General features: G+C 45.7%; 1 protein-coding gene across 3 annotated transcripts; it reads right to left on the reverse strand.

Moving 5' to 3' along the window:
* On the reverse strand, positions 1-27,031 carry PHAF1 (phagophore assembly factor 1; the record flags this gene model as incomplete). 3 transcript variants are annotated; one of them, XM_079723882.1, is made up of 16 exons in its annotated part: positions 1-87; positions 730-802; positions 1,429-1,487; positions 1,639-1,682; positions 2,078-2,121; positions 2,530-2,612; positions 4,735-4,818; positions 5,211-5,344; positions 8,952-9,064; positions 9,154-9,251; positions 10,084-10,178; positions 10,414-10,493; positions 12,313-12,356; positions 16,926-17,009; positions 20,996-21,078; positions 26,968-27,031. In XM_079723882.1, the coding sequence occupies 16 exons, from the start codon at positions 27,029-27,031 to the stop codon at positions 1-3; spliced, it is 1,269 nt and encodes a 422-aa protein (XP_079580008.1). The 3 variants fall into 3 exon arrangements, with proteins under 3 accessions (XP_079580008.1, XP_079580007.1, XP_079580009.1); XM_079723881.1 differs by having other exon boundaries at positions 1,639-1,711; positions 2,074-2,121; XM_079723883.1 differs by lacking the exon at positions 16,926-17,009.

Below are 27,031 nucleotides of genomic sequence, written 5' to 3' on the forward strand. Positions count from 1 at the left end.
CTAGGGGAGTTCTGCGGTTCTCAGGTGGGCACCAGGCCTGGGGGGGCCATAAAGGGTCACCGAGGCAATGTGGTTGTTCTGCATGACCTGGTATGAGAAGAGGACAGCGAGTCAAGGGGGAGGAGTTGAAGGGATGTAAGCAGAGCAGGCAATGAGACCCACAAAAACCAGCAGCGGCATCAGTCCTGGGCTGTGACCGAAGAGAAGGGATTTGAGGCAGCTCCTGTGCACAGGGGCTGGAGGTTGTGTGTGCAACCCACCTGCACACGGGGCTGGACTGACCCCTCAACAACCCCCAGCTCATGCTAAGGGGGTCATCTCTGCTCCTGTGTCTGCCTGTTTCTCTGGGATATATAAACGTCACCACACCCATTTGTCCAGTCCTTCTGGAACTGCGAGAGGTCTGCTGAAGGTATGGCATCCAGATGGGAAAACAGGGGCAGCCCATTCTTCTCCCAAGCCAGTGGGGCTTCTACAGCCACTCACCCCACAGCACGTTCACTCACATGGCATTTAAAGGCCCCCAACACCCCCGGACTGAGCCCCACTTGCCCTGTGGTTACCTTTCCTATTGTACTCACATTTTCAAATATAAATGTGGGATCCCCATTTCCTCTCATCTTGTTGGATTAACCTGCCCAGCAGGGCCCTCAGGCCCTCCCCAATCTCCCTCTCAATCACTTGCCTGTCCTCGCCATGACCACCGGCCACTCAACCCCCAGGGCTTACCTCAAAGATCATCCGCTGAAGACCAAAGCAGAATGTGGAGCCAAATGGGTTGGTGTTGTTTGGGGAGGAGGACCTGAGGCCAGGGAAGCCACAGTTAGAGGGGCAGACAGAGGCCAAGGCTAGGCAGGGCATCCGGTTCCTTTTGGGATGGGGGCTATCAGCCAGTGGTCCCTCATGGCTGTGACTGTTTCCCACACAGGCCCTTGAGGTCCTAGGCATAGTGATGGGCCTCATTCAAGCACCAAATCCTACACAGTCCAGCTGGCACAGAAAGTTAACATGCAGTTGGACTGGAGTGGTGCAAAGTCAGGAGGGAGAGGGAGCCTCAGGCAGGATGCAACCAGGTATTGGGCTGTGAACTAAAGCAGGTAGCAGCTTTGATAGGGAAAAGGGAGCCGAGGACAGCTAGTCAAAACTGCCTCCCTTTCTGAATAACTAGAGGCGAAAAGGACCCCATACTTGGAGGTAGGTGGGAGAGGCGGGAGCTATCCCAAGGGGCAGCCTCTCTGGTGTGAGTAAACATGCAGAACAGCTGGCCTAGTCCTAACACGCAGGGTTGCGGCAGGAAGCATGTTTGTGGCAACACCAGAAATTTCTGTCGTTTCTCTCATTAAGCCATACCCACTGCTAGGGCTCCCTGGGCCTTCTGGGCTGTGAGGAGCTGGATGGGGTGATCAGAGGCCGCAACCTCCCGCTCACCTGTGCAGGACAACAGGCTTCTCCACAGGGTGGCCCAGGAGCTCCTGGATGTTGTCCCACTGCAAGAGGGATGGGGTGACAGGGGATTAGCAGGGACCTGACCCTACCCGTGACAAATGGCTAGCCCAAAGGACATGGGAACCCAGACTTCTGGCAGACTCATGCCTACCTAATTTTCAGACTGCATCAGGTGGGAAAACAGGAGCTTACCTTGCTGTAGGTCGTGCATGTTTCTGTCTGACCATCTGTGTTTTCTGAAAAGAGAACACAGGGTGGTTGGTATCTGGCCTGGCCCGGATTCAGTTCCACACCTGCCCAGGTAGATGTCTCAGCCCACCTGTAACCCCAGCCCTAGCCACCCTATGCACTGGGATTGAAGTTTGGAAACCAGCAATCCCATGGTCACAGGATAAGACCTTGAGGGCCTCCAGGAGACTACAGACCAAGAACACTGTGGCCCCCAGAACACAGAGCCCAACCCAGAGAAGCTGAGGCTATGGACAGAAGCAGGTGGGCAAAGACGCCACAAACCCAACCACTGCCACCCTCTCTGCTTGGATCATCATCTCTTCTTGGATCATCATCTCTTCTCATCATGAGAGATTGATTCTAAAACCCTTTCCTTACCCTGAGGACACTGACTACTCACCTCTTTTTATGGTTAGTGGGATCTTGAACTCACAGCGGTGATAACTAGAGAGAGAAGGCAGATGGGTAAAGGTTGAACCCCTTGGGAGGCCTTGACCACCCCCACATCTCAACTCTGCACCCCAGGAAAAACAGGATCAAGCACACTTGCCCAAAGCCCTGGCTCTGGGCCTGACACAGTGTTCCCTGGGAGAGGCCAGATTTGGGCACTGGAGTCAAACCAAAAAGGGCACAGCTTGGGGGCTCTGAAGACCCTATCACCTCAGATAAGAGGCCAAGCTTTCTGAATCTATTTCCCTATTTATAAAATGGGTATAAATGGAGAGATATAAGGTGATGGGTACTATACCAGGAACAGAGCCAACACTCAGGAAATGTTTGCTTTCCATGAAATAGCAAACATCCAAAGCCACAAGCTCTCTTTGCTGGAGGGGCAGGTACAGGTATACTCACATATTAAAATTATAATGTCCAGGGTAGTTGGTGTGTAGGACAAACTTCTTCACTTTGTGTGTATTCGCATCAAAGAGGATGTCCTGGGATAGAAAACAAGGATGCCCAAGTGGGGAAAGTTACTGAGGCAGGGCAGGGGGCTTTCGAGGGCATGTCCAACTTAGAGACACTCACTCCACAATGGGGATGCCCTTGGGGACCAGCTTTCTCCCAAATAACAATCAAGGGGACAGCTGAGGCTGAGTGTGAAGGGATGATGACATACACCGAACCATCTACAGGCCTCGTCATTCCAAACCTTGTACCAGTAGGCCCAAAAGGCACAAGGGACTACAGCTCCCACTGCTTGCGAACTCAAACACGGTCAGGGATATCTTTCCTGACCAAAAACACCTGATAAAAAAATGTAACCGAGTGCTCGCTTCGGCAGCACATATACTAAAGTTGGAACGACACAGAGAAGATTAGCACGGCCCCTGCAGAAGGATGACATGCAAATTCGTGAAGTGTTCCATATTTTTAAAAAGATGTTAAAAAGGGCTTCCCTGGTGGCGCAGTGGTTGAGAGTCCGCCTGCCGATGCAGGGGACACAGGTTCGTGCCCCGGTCCGGGAAGATCCCACATGCTGTAGAGCGGCTGGGCCCGTGAGCCATGGCCGCTGAGCCTGCGCGTCCGGAGCTTGTGCTCCGCAGCGGGAGAGGCCACAACAGTGAGCAGCCCGCATACCGCAAAAAAAAAAAAAAAAAGGTAACCGAGCACAGATTTTGGCTTACAGGCTAACAAGAAGATTCAGGGGCCACCTGACTCTCAAGGGACTCAAGGCACCTGGCTATTCTGAATGCCATGACCTGCCAGACCCTTCTGGCTTCCACAGGCCCTCTCTGTGGAAGTCAGCAACCCTTGGAACTGAAGTAAAGGCTAGTCTCTAGCCAGGACTCAGATCTGGATTTGACACTGCCTATCAAACACCTCTTTGCACCCCGCCACACCCTTCTCAGGTTCACATCCTGTCAGCTGTTCTGCCTGAGACCCCAGGGTTACCCCTGACTCCAGCCCTCCACCAACAGCCACACCATGTCCCATCAGGGCTGGTCCATTCACTCCATCTTCCCTGACACCTATCATCACTGGCCCTTGAACTCAAAAAGAGGTTCACCTTGGGACTTCCCTGGTGGCGCAGTGGTTAAGACTCCACGCTCCCAATGCAGGGGGCCCGGGTTCGATCCCTGGTCAGGGAACTAGATCTCACATGCATGCTGCAACTAAGTAGCCCGCCTGCCACAACTAAGGAGCCGGTGAGCCACAACTAAGGAGCACACGTGCTGCAACTAAAGGAGCTGGCGAGCTGCAACTAAGGAGTCTGCCTGCTGCAGCTAAGACCCGGTGCAACCAAATAAATAAATGAAATAAACATTAAAAAAAAAAAAGAGGTTCAGCTTAGAACAGTGCCATTCCCTCCTGCCACCATCCTACCCTCAAGAGTTTATGATCCCATTGCCTCTCCCCTGCTACTCCTGGCTCCTCTTTGGTCTTTTCCACACTGGCAGACCCAGTCCTCCTTTCTCCCTCTCTGGAGTACACCATTTCTTTGCTGCTTCAGGGTCCCAGGCCCTAGAAAGCTGAAAGGTTAGAAGACCCAATATCCAGGCTAGCCCTGCCCTCTGAGCTCTATCCTGCTGGTGCAGTTTTCTTTACACTATCATTTCTCTCACACACACATCTACCAGCTGGACTGTCAGCACTGATGGCCACAGCTCCATTCAGCACCATACGTCCAGAGCACAGGGCTGCAGCAATGCCTCTGGGCAGATCCCCTAAAAATACATAAGCACACTCCCAGCCTTTAAGCCTTTTTTGTCTACCTGTCTTTTGTCTCCAGAAGAGGGTCCTATGCTCTACAAAACAGCAGTTCCCAAAACATCTTAACCTGAATGACTCCTGCAGCCTCTACTTGTGGAGCATGTTTCCCTCAGAAAAGAAATAAAGACATACCAGAGAACCCAGTGTTTCTCAGCAATGGTGGTGACAGGAAAGGTCTACTTTGGGGGTACCAATGCCAATGCAAGACGACACTGGTAAAGCCAGCTAGGGCTAGGTTTCCTGCAGCCAGGCATGGTTAAAGCTGCATGTATGCACACAGGTATGCCCAGGGGCACTGCACACTCCCACAGAAATGGAACGCTTCTCTAAGGAATCACAACTTACCACTCCAAGAGTGAAGTAGTTAAAAAAGTAGTCATTGCACTTCGATGGAACTTGCTTATGAGGAGAAGGAGAATGAATCTTCATCTGTTGGGGAAAAAATAACAATGAATTAAAATCCAACCCCTTAATACATTTAATTCTTGGATTAAATGAGTCTACAAATTGTGTTTCTTGTATAACGTTAATCTGTTGGGGAAGCAAGAGTGTGGGAGTCCCACATGCTCGTGCCGAACAACCCAGCCAGATTTGGTTGACTATAGACTGCGCCCTGGTCTCCAAGGAAAGGCAGAACAATCTGACCAACAGGGGTCAGAAAAGAGCTTTCAATTTATTTTTCCATCAGCTTTAATACAGCAGGTCCTATGGGAAAACAGCAGTTTACATTTACTCAGTATTAAGTTAAAGTTGATTAAAAAAAAAAAGAGAGAGAGAGAGAGAGACACCACCTATTCACTTTATAAACACATTTTCCCTACCTTGTCTTCTGACTTGTAGAAGACTTTGTGTGGAGAGCCAAGCATGCTAAGAACATCTTGGCAGGAATCGCCAAAATACACTGAGCGTTCAAATACCCGCATCTTCGCATCTGCTAATAAGCCGGGTCCACAACCTGGAGAGAAAAAGGTACAGGTGGTCAGGTTCCCAGTCAGCGCCTGTGACCCTGCAGCCCAGGGTCCTGGGAGCCCGAGAAAGGCCAGTGGCTGCACGCTGCATTATCAGGTTTGGCTGAGGGGAAAGACTGCATGTAAGCTGAAGTACCAGGTCACCAGGACTTGAGATGCTAGAAGAGATCACTATCTACTCAAAATAATGTGAGAGATTCACTCAATCCCACAAAAGTGATACAGAGCTCTAGAAAAGTCATTCACTGACTCAGCAAATACTCAGTCATTGACACCATGGGCTAGGACACTTTGCTAGATGCTGAGGAAACAATGGTGAGCAGAATAGGTGCAGTCTCTGCCCACACTGGAGCTTATGGCATGACGATTCCAATCAGACCATCACACAACTGTGGTACAATAAACAGCAGCACAGGTGCTACGGAAATATATAAATGGGTGCTATTATCTCTTGCCACTTTCCAGGTCCTGACAAGATACAAGGATTTACGTTAAGAAGTACTTCTCGGGGCTTCCCTTGTGGTGCAGTGGTTAAGAATCTGCCTGCCAATGCAGGGGACACGGGTTCAAGCCCTGGTCCAGGAAAATCCCACATGCCACGGAGCAACTAAGCCCACGTGCCACAACTACTGAGCCTGCGCTCTAGAGCCCACAAGCCACAACCACTAAGCCCACGTGCTGCATCTACTGAAGCCCACATTCTAGAGCCTGTGCTCCACAACAAGAGAAGCCACCGCAATGAGAAGCCTGCACACCGCAACTAGAGAAATCCTGCGTGCAGCAATGAAGACCCAACACAACCAAAAATAATAAATAAAAATAAAATATATTAAAAAAAAAAAGAAGTACTTCTCAATGGTAACCCCCAACCTGAGACTGGACCTGAAGATCACTCTATAAAAGAGCCAAGAGCAAAGCAAACACTAACTTTTAACTCCCTAATTCTACAAACACCAGACCCACAAACACTCAAAAGAGATGAACCAGGCAAGTGGGAGAAAGAAAAAAAACCTGATTTGCCAGAAGTTTCTTCGTTGGGAAGAATCTTTCAACCCTGACTTTGTCTAATATATTTCAGAAATGGTTCTAGTTAAACACACACATACACAGAAGTGGTTGCGGAATAGCAACAGACACACCAAGAGTAAAATTTCCCCCATTCTGTGGATGAGAAGACAAAGTGTTTTGCTCAAAATTATAAAAGGAAGCCAAGAATCCAAGGACTGCAATTCCTGGTACCATGATAACCACCACCATCACCTTCCTCTACACAGGGCTTTATAGCTGACAAAGCTCTTTCTTGTATAAGAATCCATTTGTTATATACAGAAGACTTCAGGGATCCAAAATCTGAAACAAAGAGGTACTGAGTTCTCCAACTAACCCAAGAGTCTTAAGTCACAGCACGTATAAACTGAGTGGCAAAATAAGAGCTGTTTCAAATCCCACTCCTGACACATACACACACACAACTGTGTGTACATTAACTAGGTCCTGGGAAAAACCACAGTCTACATTAACCTCTGTCTATAAATCCTGCACTTAGGCAAGCCTGGGTGACCTATGGAACCCACCAAAAGTCCTGTCAAGGTGGACTGTGTGCCCACGTCTCCAAGTACCAGATACTTGTGAATGTCCAGGTGGGGATACAGGGGAGACACCCTTTACAGGTGAGCCTCCTCTCTTGTCTCACTCTACCTGAAGCCTCCTCAGGTAAAATTACCCTTAGTTCTTTTTAGGAGACTATTTTAGTTTGATTCCCTGGAATGAGTCATTCTATAAATTATTGTGGGGATCAAGACAATTGAATGGACTTTCCATGTTAAAAGCATCACTGTAGGAGCTTCCCTGGTGGCGCAGTGGTTGAGAGTCCGCCTGCCGATGCAGGGGACATGGGTTTGTGCCCTGGGGCGGGAGGATCCCACATGCCGCGGAGCAGCTGGGCCCGTGAGCCATGGCCGCTGAGCCTGCGCTCCGCAACGGGAGAGGCCACAACAGTGAGAGGCCTGCGTACCGCCAAAAAAAAAAAAAAAAAAAAAAAAAAAGCATTACTGTAGCCACACTCCATAGGAAAAAGATGTGAGAAATGGGTTGGCCAGGACAAGCTACCCTTCTGCTTGCCAAAGGAAACTCTCAATGAGTACTGGGTTGGATAGTAACTCAGTGATGCCTTGACTTAAAGTGTTTTCCCCACTGACCCTGTAAGCAGTGAGATGTGACTGCTAGGAGTGTCCTGTACAGGGCGGCAGTCAGAATTGGCTGAGACCCCCTACTCTCAACAGGCTCCTCTTGCTGTCACCTGGGATAATCACACCATCCTTGACCATCCTGCTGTTTCAAGCAGCAATCCTCCTGAGAAGACAGACCTAAATTGCTTGACCTTTTTACCACATCTCAATTCTCTCAAAAACTACAGCTCAAGTGCAATGCTCCTTTAAGTAGCTGGTGTTCTGCCATGGCTAGAAGACCACATTTTAAGAAATTTCTGGGACTTCCCTGGTGGCACAGTGGTTAAGAATCGGCCTGCCAATGCAGGGAACACGGGTTCGAGCCCTGGTCCAGCAAGATCCCACATGCCGCAGAGCAACTAAGCCTGTGCACCACAACTACTGAGCCTGCATTCTAGAGCCCACGAGCCACAACTACTGAAGCCCGTGTGCCTAGAGCCCGTGCTCCGCAACAAAAGAAGACACTGCAATAAGAAGCCCGTGCACCGCAATGAAGAGTAGACCCCGATCGCCGCAACTAGAGAAAGGCTGTGTCCTGCAGTGAAAACCCAACGCAGCCAAAAAATAAATAAATTTATTTTTTTAAAAATTATATATATAATTAATTATTTAAAAAAAGAAAAGAAATTTCTAACCTGGAGGCTGTGAACTATCTAATTGTTCAGGGGAGTGAGTTCACAGTTTATATACCAGATTCTAAACGGTTGAGAACGGATGCCCCAGAGACTGATGCAAGACCTCAGCTTACAAACAAACACTGGTTAGAATATGAACTCCATTAAGGCACAGCCCCATCATGGAGCTCAAAGTCCCCAGGCCATCTTTATGGAGGCAAACTACACACAGGAGGATCTCGGTACCACTAAGTATAATCCAAAGGTCCAAAGGAGTTGAGATTGTCCGCACAAGAAAATCACAAGATGAGGCGTGAATCCTGGAGAGACCAGCTACTGAAGGCAGCAACTCTTTTTGTTCACAGTCAGCAAAACTGAGCAGGGTACGGCTAAACCACAATTCAACAAGCTCCTCTTGCCAGTCTACTCTGAGAAATGAACACAACGGGTGGAAAACGAGACAACATACAACACTGAGCCCATAAGATATATCTCCAGGATGTAGGAACCATTGCAAAGCTACATAAGTACACAGAGGCTGATGTACCTGCCAAGGGAAGAAGTTTTACTGCCGTTTATTAAGATTTGCTCAAAATAAGACTGTCTTGTCCCTTCCCAAATTTAAATGAAAACTTTTAATCATAAACATCAGCACCATTTGTCTTCTACCAACTATCCTAAGGACGTGGGATCTTAGACTATCACAACAAGGATATAACGGAGAATCCACCACCCCAAAGCCAGTAACTGACCTGCAGCAAGTAGGCGAAGTCGTAAACCTGAGGGTCCAGTTCCATCTCGAAGAACATCTACACTCTCAGCGTACACATTGCCCAGGAAACAGCTCAGGGGCATTGCGGGAGCCCTGGGGGAAGGCACAGTGAGCAGAGGCTTTGCCCTCCCTCCCAGGGAGCCCATGGCCTTAGCATGAAGCTTGTGCTCCCCTACACGTACTTGGTATCCTGTAGGCTGTTTCCACTGTAGATGTACATTCGTTTCACAGTTGCTCCGTGGGGTATCTGGAGAGAAGCCAGACCATGGGCAAAATTGGGCTGCAAACACAAGACAAGTATTTTAATAAAAGCACACTGTGGGCCACGCGACTCAGGCTCTGGCATTTTCCCGACACTCATGGTCTTCGAGAACTGGCCAGGTCATGGAAGTAAGGAATTTAGAATAGGAATATCTCAGTTTCAGACAGAACTCTGCTACTGGTACTGCCTTACCTGGTACAAATCTTCTGTATCTATTTCCTCATCTATAAAAATGGGTATGGTTACCTACAGTGTAGAAAGATGGGACTGTGGTTTCTGAGAAACTTTGAAGTTCGCTTGTTTTATTTATCAAGATTATTAAAACTCTTGATATTAAAAAAAAAACTGGCCAGGTCAAAGCACACAGTCCAACCTGTCTCCAGGTCAATAAATTGAACTAATCATGCAAGTTCATCTTTAATTTTACTTAGTTTTTCATTCCTTCATCAGGGAGAAAATGTAGAAATGCCTCCTTTAATAAAATGTAAAACTTACAAAAAGCTATCATTTCATAACACTAAGGATGCTGTTGCCTAAGGATGAATTCTCTCAAATTCCAGGCCATTAAGAAAAACTGTGGTGATTTGGAGTTTTAAAGCACACGACACGGATTTACCTCTGCAAAGTGAGCTCGACCTCACTCTTCAGGTGGAAGTGCCCTCTTCCTGGGAATGCCAGCCTGGGCTTTGTTCTATCAGCTTCCCCCACTGTACCCCCCATTGGCCTCCGAAGACCTCAGAGATCAGGAAACCAAAGAAAGAGCACCTATCCAGCCTCCTCCAATGGTACTCTGCTGACCCATATCACCTGGGCACCGGGCAATAAATATCAGGGAAAGAGAAAGGCTAACCTCGTACTTGGGAACCTCAGTCCACGAATCTAGCTGAAAAGAGAAAGACAGTCCTCTGAAGTTGAGATGGAAGAGCTGCTCAGCGGAGTTGTACACTGTGGGAGTGGGGAGAAGAAAACGGCATGGTTAAATGGCATCAGAAGTTGCGAACACAAACCAGCCTGGCAGGGAGTAATGGCTGGCAACACCTTCCTTGTGTCTCATTTCTGAACTGACCTACTAGACTGAAAACAAGAGGGAAGAGCTTTCCTTCACACCCAAGTACCAATCCCCAAATCCGACAGGAACATGGCTACAGATGACCAGAGGAATCAAATGGACTTGGCTTACCTCCAGGATGGGTCGCACCAAAAGACTGGTCAATCTGCTCAATGGTGGGAGCTATGGCTTGAGAATTGAAATGCACACCACTGAAAAACAGAGATACTTTTTAATACCAGGCTTTGCAAGATGGGCTCACAGATCATTAGAGATGGTGGCTGGAAGAGTTACTCTTAAAACACAGGCGGGTGAGTCTACTATTATATCAAAATAAAAGTTTAACTATAGAACTTCTAAATAAGAGACAATAAATGAGGTCATAAATAGTCAATTCTCCTGAGGTTGATACAGAGAATTAGTCCTCTAGGACCTCCCAAGACATTTGTGGCCACCAGGCCAGTTCAGAAAGAAATAAATCCGGCCTCAGCCCCATGGCATTTGGACTCGGATAAAGAGTACTCAGAAATAGACACCGTTAATGTGTTTTCCCAGGATGCATACTAGTAGTTTGGCTTGAAAAGGAACTTTCTTAAAAAGGGATGAATGTCTTAAAAGGGTACAGCCAAGCGAGGCAGCTTGTTTTCCTAACAAGCAGAAGAACCAGCACTCATGGATTGGGTGAACAGGTATGTGGATGGGGAGGAATGGATCCCAAGCAAAGGAAAAATACCTGGGAGGGGGGTGGGCTTGGGAGCAAAGAAAGGCGTATGATTTCAGATAATGAGCATGAAGATAAATCATTTACAACTTTAAGGAAAATGTTTAAGGTTAAGAATACTTTAAAAAAATATATCACTTATGGAAAACCTCTGCTTTTTAAAAAATTTATTTTATTGAAGTATAGTTGATTTACAATGTTCTGTTAATTTCTGCTGTACAGCAAAGTGATTCAATTATATATACATTCTTTTTCATAGTCTTTCCATTATGGTTTAATACAGGATGCTGAAAATAGTTTCCCATGCTATACAGTAGGACCTTGTTGTCTATCTGTTCTATATATAATAACTTGCATCTGGAACCTCTGTTTTTAACCAGGCACTGTGCTATATGCTTTACCAGTATTATCTCATGTCATCTTCCTAACCCAGCAACCTGATTATTGGTTTCATTTCTCTGATGAGAAAACAAACTCAAAGAGGTTAAGTGACTTGCCCAATTTCACAGAGTAATAAAAGTCATAACCCAAACCCAGGGAAGCTTGACTCTAGAACCCTCACTCTTACCCACCACTGTCTCTTAAGAGGGTAAAGAGAAGCCAGACCTTGAGGTACAGAAGGCCCCAACAAGACTAAAAGACAATCAGAATCTGCAGGGGTCAGTGCTATTATTCATTTGCTTTATCCACTTCTCTACTGGCAAACACTGCTTGAGCCAGCCCAGGAACTGACCCCTTACACACCCTTGAGAAGGTAAGCCTGTTAAGGAAGCTTACTGAACAGAATATTCTAGATGCCAGCACAGCGCCTTACCATAATGGAGGTTCAAATATTTGTGCATCATACAGGCACAAATACATCCCATTTTCATTCTAAAAAGCAGATTTTGGCCCCCCAAATAGTAATCCTTTTGGCATTCTCTTTAGCACAGGGCTTGAATTCAGATGTATCTGGTTTGTCCCACCTCTGTTGGTAATGAACACATAAAGAGGTGCCAGAAGAGGTTGTGCAGGGAAGGGCAGCTATGACCCAGGGGACAGTCACAGACCTCTGAGCTGAGGTCCTGCTTTGTTGTGGGATTAAATAAATTGTCACAGATGTGAAGTGTTTCACACACAGTGTGTTCTTAATGAGGTTTCCTTCTCTTCCCCAGGAAACTGAGTAGACTTGGAGGCTGCAGGAGGAAATCATGGCACCAGGCTGTAATCCCAGAACTGCTGCAGATGGGAATCCTTTACTAACTTAATATGGGTAGCAGATAAAGCCCCTGTGTACCAAGCCTATGACACATAACCAGGAGAAAACTTACCAATATTTTAACTTTACTTTAGTCAAGTCATATACTTCAATCACCTAAAAACAAAAAGCAAATGTTTAAGAGCTGTTAGTGCTCTGCAGTTGAAAAAGATTAATTAGAAAGACATTTACAGAGTAGTGAAGAAAAAAAAATTATCACTAGTTGAAATTCTCCTGAAGCACTGCACATTACTTTTTTTTTTAATAAATTTATTTATTTTATTTATTTTATTTTTGACTGTGTTGGGTCTTCGTTGCTGCACGCAGGCTTCTCATTGCGGTGGCTTCTCTTGTTGGGAGCACGGGCTCTAGGCACACGGGCTTCAGTAGTTGTGGCACATGGGCTCAGTAGTTGTGGCTTGCGGGCTCTAGAGTGCAGGCTCAGTAGTTATGGCGCATGGGCTTAGTTGCTCTGCAGCATGTGGGATCTTCCCGGACCAGGGCTCGAACCCGTGTCTCCTGCACTGGGAGGCGGATTCTTTTTTTTAAATTAAATTTATTTATTTGTTTGTCTGTCTGTTTGTTTGTTTGTTTGTTTATGGCTGTGTTGGGTCTTTGTTGCTGCACGTGGGCTTTCTCTAGTTGCAGCAAGCGGGGGCTACTCTTCGTTGTGGCACATGGGTTTCTCATTGCAGTGCTTCTCTTGTTGTGGAGCACAGGGTCTAGGTGTGCAGGCTTCAGTAGTTGTGGCTCATGGGCTCTAGAGTGCAGGTTCAGTAGTTGTGGTGCACGGGCTTAGTTGCTCCGCAGCATGTGGGATCTTCCCGGACCAAGGCTCAAACCTGTGTCCCCTGCATTGGCAGGCGGATTCTTAACCACTGCCCCACCAGGAAAGCCCCTGTTCTTATTTTTAACTCTAGAAGAAAAACCCATACCACACACACAGCATAAACTCACCCTACCCTTCCTTCTAGTGGATTGTTCAACAGATGTCCATGGATGTTCTGCATCAGGTTTTTAGATATCATCTACTGCTGAGTCACATAAAAGATTGCACATACCATGCTACAGGACAGTAAAACCCTCCACAGAAACAAATTCATGAAGCTTGTGAAGGCTGTAACATGTAAGGGGGATACTGAGCCCCCTTCCTTTTATTATATATTTTGCTGCATTATAAAGACCCAAATCAAGTCCCTTTCAAAAATAGCTTCAAAATACTGTGGTTTACAAAAACAAAAAAAGATGGAGGGGGAGGTCTATCCTACTAGAAAACAAGTCATATTACATTAGCTTAGGTCAAGTGTGACAATATTCAGCTATATCCCTAACGAAGAGCATCTGGTCAAACCTGGAGAACCTCAGGACCCTTGTGAAGTTTCAAAAGGTTCAGCCTCAGATGAAATGTCAAGAACTCAGGATTGAGACAAAGGAAAAGGTATTGAACTCTCAGCCACTAGCGATGCTAAGTAATGAGCATTGTGAAGTCTTTTATGACAATGGCGTCAAGGGCTAGGCAGGCAGTAGCATAGCTGGCTGAGGCCTGGAGCACCATCTGGTATCCTACAGCTGGGAGGTTTGGCCCCCATCGAAGAAGCACAAGCAGAGCTGGTTCAATGTCTATTTGCCCTGACAATCAGGGCTTCATCCTGGAAAGGGCTGTGGGACACTGGGTACAGGAGCATCTGGCATTGTCACAGGAACAGAGACATAACAGGCAGTTCATTCTTGGTCAGATTTGTCCCTAACTTTGTTTGAGAATCATAACTGAACCACAAATTGGGCACCTCTTCACTATAAGGTGCAGCTATTCTGATCCTACCTGCTGCTAAGAATCACTCCCTCTGCTGGGCTGTTGTAGCACTTCAATCTACCCATTCCTACACTATTAGCATATGCTGTTCACTGGTACCACTGAGTTAAGCCCCTTGAGGTCTGGCTCATTAGTTTGCACAGAGGAAGTAACACATGTCAGGGAGTCAGCTGGGTATGAAGATAGCTAAGGGCAATATGAAGCTCAAACATATGAAAAGTGGTGCCAAGAGAGGTCATGCAAGGGCAGGGGAATAGCTGTGATTCATGACAATACCTTCAGAAAGCCTGGGCATGGCAGTGTATTATGCCAAACTGGTATGCCATTTTACTGAGGCCAGGGTCCCATGATGGCAGAGGCCTCAACCCTCAGCCAGAATCCCTGCTTGTATAGCAGAGGCAAGCACTCTGCCTCTTTGAGTGCTACTACTATGGCTGGCTAACGATCCCCCAAGGGCTGCCCATCGCTCACCCTGTGGGCCTCCAGGATATTCTTGCTGTGACACTATCATTCACCTGCCAACAGCCCACACCAACACTTATGGCGTGGCACCTGTGACACGAAGGACTCCAAGACAGTCAGCACTCTGGGTCCCTTGCCAGAATCAACAAGCAGATTTTGACCCATGGAGCTTGCTGGGCCATAGGGACAAGTAGCTGGGGAAATCTGAAGTCCATGGTTTTCCACCCTCTGGGCTGGAAAAGACCTTGATTTCCCTAGAGGAGAAGACAAGGCAGCAGCCAAGATAGGAAAGGAAAAGACAGGTGGCTGTAAAGACTGTGACTTGTGAAGCCTCATTCCATAATGCTCTCTCATAGACAGGGAGTGAGAGGATGGGGAAACTGCAGGAGACAGCATCGGGGAGAAGCAGCTTCTGAAGCCCTTGGATGGAGGGGCAGGCAGATGGGTGAGGTCAGACTTGGTACCAACCAAGGGCACCTGAGGGATTACTTCCTCAGTTTCCAGAGGCTCAGGCAGGGCCCCAGCCCCTCTTTCTTCATAGGGACCCCACAGAAGGCAGAGAGAAGGTTCTATTCTATCTCTTTTCCCATTCCTCACTTTTCTGCATAGTATGCTTACACTATTTTCTTCAGCTTTTGTCACATCTATTTCCCATACTCATCAACAAACCTAAGCCATTTCTATTCCCAGTGGTCAGTTACCGCACTCTGTTAACATAGGGTTAAAAGCTTGGTGTCAGCTAGACCACTTATCCTCTGTCCATCTGTTATTTCATTAGTAAGAAGTACCACTTACAGGTTTGTTAAGATTAAATTAGGAAATGCATGGGAAGCACTCAGCCATGTGCCTAACATGTACTAAGTGCTCACTAAATATATAATATTGTCCTCACCATGCTGTAACTCTATGGCAGGCTGCCTATCTACCCCCCACTGTTGTCTATTTAGGTTATTTCTGGCTTTTCATTACTATGAAAAGCCCTGCTGTAAATATCTGGCATTATTACCCTCCCCATAATCTTTTTGGGTTATGTTTCCTAAAGTGGATTTACCAAGTTAAAGACAAATGACTCTTTGTAAAGGTGCTTCCAGATTAATTTCCCCTAATTTGTGATGAAGCCACACTGAAGACCACCTTCTACCCTTTGCCAGTGTGGAACTTCTGGTCAGTAAAGACAGGATGACTGACCCTACAAGAGGAGGCAAGGGTGTTGTGGGGATAAGAATGTTCACATCAAACTTTCCTTTTTGAAAAACCATCATAAATGAGGAATTCTTATTCCACGTACAGAGCATTTTTCCATGTTCTGTCTTCCAAGCCTTTTGGAAAAGCAACTCTATAACCTAACCAGGACGATGGCTCTGGCATGCCACTGCTCTGAGCCACATTCAACCTTATGACTCTGAGGCATGAGTCTGATGTCACATGACTAACCTTTCATGTCCAGGCATTTGTAAATAGTGTATTAAAAACATTCTGGACTGAAACAGGTGTTAGTAAACTGCACTTGACCGCCAATTAAGACAACCCTACATACCAGCAAGTTGTTTGTTTACATTTCCTTTTAAAGGGGCTCAAGAATCAACTCAGTGCTGGTGGTGTTAAGGTCCAAGCTTCAGCATTTTAGGAAGAACAGTTTCCATTTTTCATATTCCCAGTCTTATTGTTTGACCCAAGAATGAAGCAAAACAACAAGATATAAAAACCTTACTAAAGTCTTCTGGTCCTATTCTGCAGTCAGTCCCCATTTTAAGTACGCTTTTAAAGACTCAGGATCGGACTTCCCTGGTGGTGCAGTGGTTAAGAATCCGCCTGCCAATGCAGGGGACACGGGTTCGAGCCCTGGACCGGGAAGATCCCATATGCTGCGGAGCAACTAAGCCCGTGCGCCACAACTACTGAGCCTGCGCTCTAGAGCCCACGAGCCACAACTACTGAGCCCATGTGCCTAGAGCCTGTGCTCCGCAACAAGAGAAGCCACCACAATGAGAAGCCCACGCACCGCAAGGAAGAAGAGCCCCCACTCACCACAACTAGAGAAAGCCCGCACACAGCAATGAAGACCCAACGCAGCCAAAAATAAATAAATAAAATAAATGCCAAATACTTAGCTCCTCTCATTTTCCTATTCAACATATAAGCCCCCTCCCCACAGCATGTTCCCAAATCTTCAACACTCTTTCCCCTTCACCTCTGGAGCCCGGGGCTGGAGTCCTTCCCAGCCTCTTTCCAACCATCCCAATCCACCCCAGCTTCTCTCTTTTTAGAGGAACAGGCACAGATTCAGTCCCCTATATTGTGGTTGTCTCTAAACCATAAAAGTCTACTCCCACTTATGAATTTCAGAAACATCCCACAATGTCACACGTTAATCAGCCTGACGTGCAACTTTAGTCATCATTTATAGTTACCTTAAGTCTCTGATTGAAAGCATCAAACAGTAGTTTGATCCCGTCCTGAGTCAGGTTAAGGATGAGGTCATGGCTTAGAGGAGACTACAAAAAACCAAAATAATAAATAAATACACACTCTGAACATGTAGTATTCTCACCAGCACCCACTGAAACCTTACTACATAAATGCAGTGCACAGGGAATATCTAAGTGTAGACAGCTGACAGGTTTGGAAGCCAGAAGCTGATTTGTGAACGCAGTGTCCTCTACTTCCAGCCTTTGAATTATTACCTGGGGGAAAAGGCCAAAATTCTGTAAGTATACAGGCCATTTTTTTTCGAGGGTCCCGGGTCCACATCTGTAGCATGGGTTTACTGCTGTCAAACCTGCAGAGTAGTTGATGAGGAATAAAAGCCTTGTAAAAGGCCTCGCCAGGATCCAAACTCAGCAAGTAATGGTCAATGCATGTCAGCTGAACCTATGTCCATTCACTCCCAGGCTGTCTGTACCACCCACAGGAAAACACATTTTATTCTTTGACTGTTTTATGCCAGATTCCAGGACAAAGAAGTACCTTGTGATCTGATTATGTATGAGATGACACTCTTACTCCTCCCTCCCTCCCCCCACCATCCCGTATCAGAAAGTGAAAAGCCCAAGTCTAATACCTAAGGAGTCATATTTCTACATTTGCCCCTTCTGAGTCCTGGGGGGAGGGGAGCAGCAGCAAAGCAGTGGACAGAGCTGGCCTTGAGTCTTGGTGAGCTGGTGACCTTAAATGACTCTCTAAACTTCTCTGAGCTCTAGTTTCTTCATGGGAATACCATCATCCCTTCTTCCCCTCCAGGGTTGTTATTAGGACAGAGATAGTAGATCAGAAAGCACCAAGCTCAGCACTCAGCACACAGTACTCTTTCCTAGAGTCTGCCCCACCTGCCTGCTTCTGTGCCAATGCAATCAATTCAAAGTCTGAAGACTCTCCATACGCCTGAACCAGGCTGCCCAGAAGTAGAAGAAAAACACCACCATCCAAAACCCTGCCCCTTCTTGAAACTGGCACACAGCTGTCAAAAGGGTTTAGACAAGTTTCTTTATAGAGCTTCTCAAGGTAGGCCCAGTAAATGAAGGTATGCCTGTGAGAGAGATATGGGCTGGAAGGCCAGGTGCCACTGCTGGCGTGGGCCTTACTGGAACAATTCTCCAGAAGGAGCTTTCTGAGATTAGCTCAGATTGTGTGCTCCCCTCCACCCCACTGAGCCTCACAAGACAGCAGGCCCAGGTGGCACCATTATGCCTGGCAAACACTAGAAGAAAGAATGTTGTAATTTTCCAGTAGGTCTGTATGAATGTCTAAAACCGTTAGGTCTCAAGCAAGATAATGGAATAATGAACCCTGACCGTAGGTCACTTATTCTCAACCCAGAATACACAGTTCTATTTCTGAGAGGGCTAGTCCATGGCGGTAAGCAGGATGAAGCAAGATTTTAGCATCTTTCAAGATCCTTGCTTGGAGTATCTGAATTTTCTTACACGCTCCCAAGATCTGATCATTTTTTCCCCGGCATTGTTACAATTCAGGACATAACTAAGCAATTTTCAAAAGCAAGCAAATCATCCTCACAATTAATGTTTTATTAGTACTTTATATCTACAGAACCAAAATACATATGTACTATGTGGTGTTTAAGCAGGTACCTTCCAGTTCAGTAAAGCTGTCTCTGCTAGTTGTTAACACCTCTTCCCTGTAAGAAAGATGGGACCTACTTGATAGGCACATTTAATTTCCAAGGTGTGATTTGCTAGAGACAAGATATTTCTGAAATGTTTAATGAGGCCAAATGATTTTCTGCACATGATGGGAAGCAAAGAGACAAATGGGAAAGGAAGGGAAGGAGGGCAGAAGAGGACAGGACCCACATTTAAGAAGCACCATATCAGAGCTCTGAGAGACCATTTCCTCTTTATTCTCATCAAAAGATTATTCTATTATAAGGAAACCATATCCACTTTACAGAAGGAGAACCAGTCGGGTTATTAACTTGCTACAGTCGGACAACCAAGAAATGGGGAAAAGCACAGATCTGAACCAAGGTTTGGATTTAAAAACCTATGATTCTGGGGGCTTCCCTGGTGGCGCAGTGGTTGGGAATCCACCTGTCAATACAGGAGACACAGTTTTGAGCCCTGGTCTGGGAAGATCCCACATGCCGCGGAACAATTAAGCCCGTGAGCCACAACTACTGAGCCTGTGTGCCACAACTACTGAAGCCCGCGCACCTAGAGCCTGTGCTCCACAACAAGAGAAGCCACCGCAATGAAGAGTAGTCCCTGCTCGCCGCAACTAGAGAAAAGCCCCGCACGCAGCAACAAAGACCCAATGCAGCCAAAAATAAATAAATAAATAAACAAACAAATAAATAGAACAAACAACCCCCCCAAAAAAACCCTATGATTCCAGCTGCTTAGAAGACACTGGGGGAAATTAGCTTAATTAATGCTAAAACTACTATTTGTACCCAAAGACTGGAATGACAGACAACAAGGTAGTGATATATGAAATATACTTCAATTTAAATAATTGGTTAAGAAAGTTTAAAGCCTACTTTCAAATGTATCTAATCTTGGGTGCTTAAATCTGATTTAACTAAATGTACAGGTGGCTATAAGCTCAAGAAGCCCATTATCCCTGTTTTGATGGCTGCTACTTGTCATGAGTAAGTCTCTCACGGTCTAACACTGAAAGTCAAATAAGGTTAGGGATGATCTGAGTGCAAAAAAGAGGAAGTCACCATCCTTCACTTAATAAATGAGAAACCATTTTGGCACTGTGGCTCCACGAACCTCTGCCCAAGTCCTGTGTTTTGTGGTAGGCACAAGAATATCCAAGCACTTGCTTGGAGATTATGCATTCCCTGTCTCTGAAGGACCCCTCACATGGGCCTCACTAGGCTGGCAGAGGGGTACAGTACTATGAAATATTATGTTTGGGTATAGGTAACAGACTCAACTCTGACACTAAGCCAAACTGGGGAGCCTCACAGAAATCTCACCTACCTCTAATCCACAACATTCTTCATGTCAAAAATAAGCTGTCAGTTGTTTTAGGATCAGAAACTAATTGAAACAAATGGAAATAAAATCATCATTTCGGTACTTAAAGGGTCTCAGAAAAGGCACTGAGAACATCTTATAGCCTGTGTAGGATCAAAACTATTCCCTGAGGTTTATGACACATAGGGCACCACAAAGGTTGCTCCATAGTGTCTGTGTCCAGAAGAACCACGGATTCCAGTGAGTTCAACAGAAGGGAGATTGCATTTTTAGAGATAAGAATCATCTTATTTTTAAAGGTCTATAAAAATGTTTCTAACTTTACTTATAAAACTTAATAAAAGAAATCCTGATGTTCAAAAAGTTCTGCTCCAGTGCCAACCTAAAATATAGTATACTCTTTCTGGAAACTGAAAAGGTCCTTGTAGGTACATATAACATTATACTATAGGGGTTAATTCTGGGCACAACATTAATAGAGACTACCATAAATCAGACCAAAAAAAAAAAAAAGTAAAACATGTCCATTAACTTGGAGCCAATGTTTTGTAGTTTCCATATATCAGATCATTCTCAGTAAAGGGGTGAGCTATATTTGCTTTTTTTTAAGTCTGGGATGCTGTGCTAGCTAGAAATCTGTACTGCAACAATCCTGAACACAAACCAAAGCAATCAACAAAGCAGAAAAGACTAAACATGAAAGTGGAAGGCAAGCACCCTAGAAGACCAGACAACCCCTGAGGTGACCTCCCACTGAAAAAGCCCCTTTTAAGAGCCAGTAGGTAAGTCAAACGTAATAAAAAACCAAGTTTGGTTATTACGGCTCGTCTAAGCTTGGCAGCACTAGATTATCAAAACCACAAAAGTTTCAGAATCAAAGAAAATGTACTTGGCAACTGACTAGTGTTGAAGACTCTCCCATTCAAATGCATTGACCTAGGAATTCCTGCCAGTCAGTATCTCCCAGAGCATCAGCCTCCAGAGGTGACTCACTGAGTAGGGATGCTATTTCAGTAAACAAATCAGCCACCACTCACCTGTTCACTGTAGAGAACCTGGACATTTTTTATGATGCGACAGTGCTTCTGAAGAATGGCTACTGCCTGAGCCAGAGGCATTCCTGAAATAAAGCAAGGACACCTATGTGGTTACTTGGGCTATCCATTTACTGGCACCTATCACTGTACTAGGCATTAGTCCCTGTAGTAAAGCCTGGGGTGGGAGCAGAGGCCACTAAAGTCTATGGACATATTGAGTAAATAAACGTTCAATAAGCAGTAAGAGCTAGAGAATAAAGTTAACGGCAAGCACTAAGGGAATAACTGCATTGTATAAGGGGAGGGAGTAAATATAAAAGACTTCCTGGAAATGGGGACTTCCATGTTGATCCCAAGCAGGCAAAGGGCTTAGAGAAAGCAAGTCAGCAGGAACCAAAGAATAGAGTAAGAAATGCACTGACTGCATGGCTCTGGAGGCCAAGGTTCTGATTCTCACTCTGCCATGATTACATATAACCTAGGCAGGTCTTTCCTCTCTTCCTTTCTGATATCTGTCTCCTCTTTTAGTCTGCAGGAGCACATGATTTGTAAGGGCTCATTTAAAAACTGAAAAATCACACATTTACCAGAATCAACTTATTTTATGAAGGATTTCAATGGATTCTCACTTATCAACCCACAAACATCCTCTAAATCTTAACACTTGATTTTTTAACTCGTGGGCCATTTTAAACAAATTTCCATATGCCCCCAGTTTAAGAAATCCAGATCCCAAAGACATCTCAAAGATTCCAGGGACTCATGGGGAACAGCAAAAAGTATGTTCTCACAGAGTGCATTATATTTCAAACAAGAAGAAACTCACAGAGACAATCCAAAAACAAAGCTTCATGAGTGCAAGGACAGTGTCTGTGTTATTCACCACTCTCTGGATCCCCAGCACTGGGGACCCATACAGTGGCTGTTGAATAAACATTTATTTAGTGGGAGTGAAGGATTATGGGCTAGGTAATAAGAGAAAGGGAGAAGGACCACCATATGACCTTGGGGCAGCACAGTGGCTCACATTCAAGATCAGTTTACCTCTGATTCCAGGAGAGATGTGCAGAAAAGAGCTCACACACAAAGAATTAGGAAGTTAAGAAATGTGTGACCCATCTACATTTAAACAATGATCTAATCCTGCCTTCATTCAATGGTCCATTCTACAGTTTGAAGAAAGTTGGAGGGAACCACACCTTAAGGTACTTCCCAGCCTTCTATAGCATGGAGCCTGGCACACAGTAGAGACTTAAATGTTTGTTGAGAATATGAACAAGTTGATGCACCATTCAGCTTTGCCATTCCTGAAATGGAGGAGCATCTATGCTGTCTCTCCCATAGGGAATGGGCAAACATCCATGTAGGCAAGACAGATAACCTCAGGTGCTGAGAAAGAGAAGGCCACATGGCACAAACCAGTTTCCTGAGGGACAGTTCTTTTGCACCTAACCACATCAAATTCCTGGCCTTGGAATCTTTGGGTCCTGAGGCTTCCAGGGAGTAACCCGCCTGGAGGAGACAAAGCAGCCACCAATGACCAGTTGTCACACAGCTGCTGGTAAAGGAAGGCTACAAAAGGCCTCTAAAGGGAACCAACCGTGTATATGGCAAAGAAACCTGAGCACCGTTCTAGCTCTAAGAGTTACCTAACCCCCCAAAGGGTGTGGAGTATATGGTCAGTCTACACATCCTACACCTTACTCATTATTTGCCTGCTTATAACCCTCCAGTGGTTTTGCATTACAGGGGGATAAAGCCCAAACAACATGCCATCACCTAACAGCCCTGAATATTCTGGACCTTGGCCACCTCCTCTACTCTTTCCACTGCTCACCAAGCCTCCCTTTGTTCCTAGCACACATCAAGCTCTTGCCCACCTTAGGCTTTTGCACTAACTCAACTCTGTTGAAATGTTCTTCCCAGAACTGGTTCTTCTCACTCTTCAGGTCTTGGCTCACACTTCACTTCCCTGACTGCCTTATCTAATGAAGCCTTCCATTCCATTTAGTTATCTGTAAGAGTCTCCCCTACATGCCTCCTTAAGGACAGAGACAATGTCTGTCTTACGGCTGTATCCTCAGCACCCAATCACCATGCCCACCACACAACAGTAAGTGGTTCTATGTATCTGTTGAGCTCTGAATGAGTGAAATAAAGCAATTAGGTACAATACAAAGATCCTGTAGGCCCTTAGGACCACCCTCTCCCTCTGAGAATTCTCATCCTGTCTCTATCAGTATCACTCTTTCCTGCTGTTCCTCCAACTTTCCCAAGTCTCTATGATGGGCAGTATTTCCTTCTGCCCATCCCTCATTCACCCAACCAACTAGTTTCTGACGTACATCTCAATCTGTTTTCTGTATATACCAAAAGGCAAATAGGGACTTCCCTGGTGGTCCAGTGGTTAAGATTCTGCACTCCCAATGCAGGGGGCCCAGGTTTGATCCCTGGCCAGGGAACTAGATCCCGCATGCCGCAACTAAAGATCCCATCCCACGTGGCACAACTAAGACCTGGTGCAGCCAAATAAATAAATAAATATTTTAAATAAATAAATAAACCTTAAAAAAAAGGCAAATAAAGAGTTGACAGATTAAAAGTGACTTTTTAATCTTCTCTTCAATCTGGCCTCTCCTCTGTATTCTGGATCTCAATATCTCTAACACAGTCACTCAAGCCAGAAACCTCTAGATTCCTCTTCCTTACCCATCTCTCCAAATCTAGTCTCCAAACTTTCTTCCTAGACCCATGCCCACAACACTTTACTAATAGACATCCCTTTTTCCACTGAACAGAGACTCTTTGATAGTGTCCCAGGCAGCTAACTACAAATAGGGAATCTGGGGATCTCATCTTCTTCCACTAGTACATCATGCTCTAATTACAATACCAAGTTGCTTGCAGCTCCCCACACCATCTATCTTTCCCACCTTTTTTTTTTTTTTTTTTTAAACCTGACTGGAAGATTTATGTCTATGGAAGTGTAGTTGAAAAATCTGGCAGTAGACTTCTGATAGGGCTTTCCTGGTGCTCACTGGCTCCAGGAATGGTATTGGTTCCTACAGATTAATAGGAAGCCTTCTCTGAACTCCCAGGTCAGGTCAAGTCTCTTCTCCCCTTCCACAGCACCCTATACAACCTCTACCTCATTATAATAAAATGAACTATTTCTGTACTCCTTCACTCCCACTAGACTAAGCTCTTCACGGCTTATGACCACTTCTTACTCAGTTTTCAATGATTATAAGCAGAGTCCACAGAATGACCCTTCAATAGAGTAAGCCCCCAGTCTCTCTGGAACAAGGTAATCTCAGAGAAAACCATTCTCCAGTGACCTTTTAAATCTACCCTGCTTGGGCATTTTCAAGATTAATTTTTAAAAAATTTTTTACTGGAGTATAGTTGATATAAAATGTTGTGTTAGTTTCTGCCGTACAGCAAAGTGAATCAGTTATACATATACATATGTCCACTCTTTTTTAGATTCTTTTCCCATATAGGTCATTACAGAGTACTGAGAAGAGTTCCCTGTGCTATACAGTAGGTCCTTGTTAGTTATCAATTTTTTTCAAGATTAATTTAAAAACAAATTTAGAGATATGTCTCCATACCAATACATCCTGCAAGTCTCATTGAACACATTTCAAGTTTGCACTGCCTTTACTCCACCATTGGTTAACCCATGGGTGGCATTCTCAGAGACTCCTCTCTGCCTAGGCTTTCCTGTCTCTGTGTTGTTGGCATTTCCCTCATCTCCCAAGAGTACACAAAGGCCAGGAAGGCAGCCAAAAAGCTGGATGCAGCTCCTCACTGTGCCAGGCGGATGATGGCAAGGGCTAGATATATCTGCATTTGCACAGATTCCAAAAAGAAACCTGGAGACACAGCTGAGCCCATACTCAGAAGGACAGAGCAGTGAGAAGCAGAAAATCCCAGTTAGGCTTCTTTTTCTCCTCTCTGCCTTTCTGAGCCTGTTCTTCATCTGGCAAATGGAGGTTACCTTACAGGGTTGTGGTGACTTTAGTCTAGCCTAAGAATGTAATTCTAAAGCACGGATCCACTTACTAGACCTATCCCTACCTATCAGCCTCAACTGCAGTTCAAATGTGTTGAGGGCTGGGAAGATAGAGAAAGAGGAAAAAATTACTTTTTTATAAAAAGCGTGGGGAAGTTAAATGACCACCATCTCTCAGGCAGATACAATTCAAAAATATGAATTTTTTTTTTTGGTCATGCTGCGCGGCTTGTGGGATCTTAGTTCCCCGACGAGGGATTGAACCTGGGCCCCCGGCAGGGATAGCGTCAAGCCCTAAGCACTGGACTGCCAGGGAATTCCCCCAAATGAGGATTTTTTTTTTAGGACCCACAAAGTAATCATCAAGGCTGATGATCATCAAGGCTCATTCCCTGCATAAGCTTTCACTCAAAGTTCAATTCTGGGCCCAATGTACACAAATGCTCTTTTCACTGTTTGTGGTTGCTACTTAGACAGCCTAAAAGAACTACCCAAATCCTTAATTCCTGGAAACTGGCAAAGTTAGGAGTAGGGGTTAAGGTATCAAAGCAACAGTTGACAGAAGAAGCCTTACTCTCCCACCCAAGTTTTTGGAAATCTCAAATGATATCTTAATCGCTACTTTTGACCCAGAGACTGCACTACAGAGATCCACAACCTGGTCACACCATCAAGCACAGTTTGAAGCTACAGTTACAGTTTTCATTCTGCCCTGTGAAGTCTTGGTATGAGCATAAGCTGTGGTTAGGGGAGGTTCTTTCCTAACTAGAAGCCAAACAGCATCAGCATGACAAATGGGCCTGGCGGCAAAGATATTACTGTTAGCCTCTCAATCAAGTTCTTGGTGCTTCACAAGAAGCTGCAGTGTTACGAGAGAAGGTGACTGAAAATTCTCAATAAAACTGGCTCCTACAACCCAGAGGAGGATTGTTGTTCAGTTCACGGAGACACTGAGCACCAGCAGAGTCCTACCAGCAAATCTGTTCTGCAGTTTCTCAACTACCCTATCTCCATAGACACGAGTCTTCCAGATTCAAGGATAAGCTATAGCCCAATGCAGCAGCTGACTCAGTCCAGTAGCCCAAATTAGTGTGACAGAAGTCCAGTCCCGCACAAACAAACAGCACAGACACCCACTCCCCACCCCCTCTTCCTAGTGCTGGAACATAAAAGTAAACACCCTCTGGGGTTACCGAATGCAAATGATTGTACACATAAAGGTAGTGACGTTGAGGAAAGGGAAAAAATGGGCCAAAACTCACAAAATGGCCAACCTGCATTTTCTACAAGCTAAATGTTACTTTCCCCGAACTCCTATTTCATTCAACCTTTAACTCTCTCGGCTAAGGTCTGGGTTTAGATTACACCACACATCAACCACATTAAAAACGAGAAGGAAGCTAGTCAGAAGTTCCTTTAACACACACAAACTCTCCTTAACTCCCTTGACCAGATCCCCGACATCTGACGATGGGAACAGTGCCTGGGTTTCTCCTAGAGGCTACCCACAGCCCAGAAAAGCAAAGGGAGACAGACCACTGGGGCGGTGTTTAAGGGTGTCAGTCACTTCTTAGTTATTTGGTCTGTAAAATGGGGATAGTAATAACAAGAGTAGCGACCCCGGCGGCATACCTGAGATAATTATGCAGAGGAGAATAGGGCCTGGCCCTGAGTCAATGTTTGGGGCGTGTCAGCCATTGTTATTGTTATTATTACTGAAGCACTGCCCCAGGAGGGGCCCCGCCGAGGCCTGATGCAAGGGCTTCAGGGCCTGGCAGAGCGGCACGCTGCCGGGTCGGGGCGGTCGGAGCGGGCATCTAGTGGCTGGAGCTCCAAAGAGCCGAGGAGCCGCGGGCGCAGGGGAGTAAGGAGCACAGCCCAGAGGTGGGAAGGGCCAGGAAGGAAGGAAGGAAGGATCAGCGAGTAGGGTCGTGAGGGAGGACCCCATACTCACCCAGCGCGAATTCCCATTGCTCATTTCCCAGAGAGCGCTCGGGCACTACCTCCAGATCCAGCAT

The sequence above is a fragment of the Hyperoodon ampullatus genome (assembly GCF_949752795.1).
Source record: "Hyperoodon ampullatus genome assembly, chromosome: 18".
Taxonomy (NCBI): Eukaryota; Metazoa; Chordata; class Mammalia; order Artiodactyla; family Ziphiidae; genus Hyperoodon; species Hyperoodon ampullatus.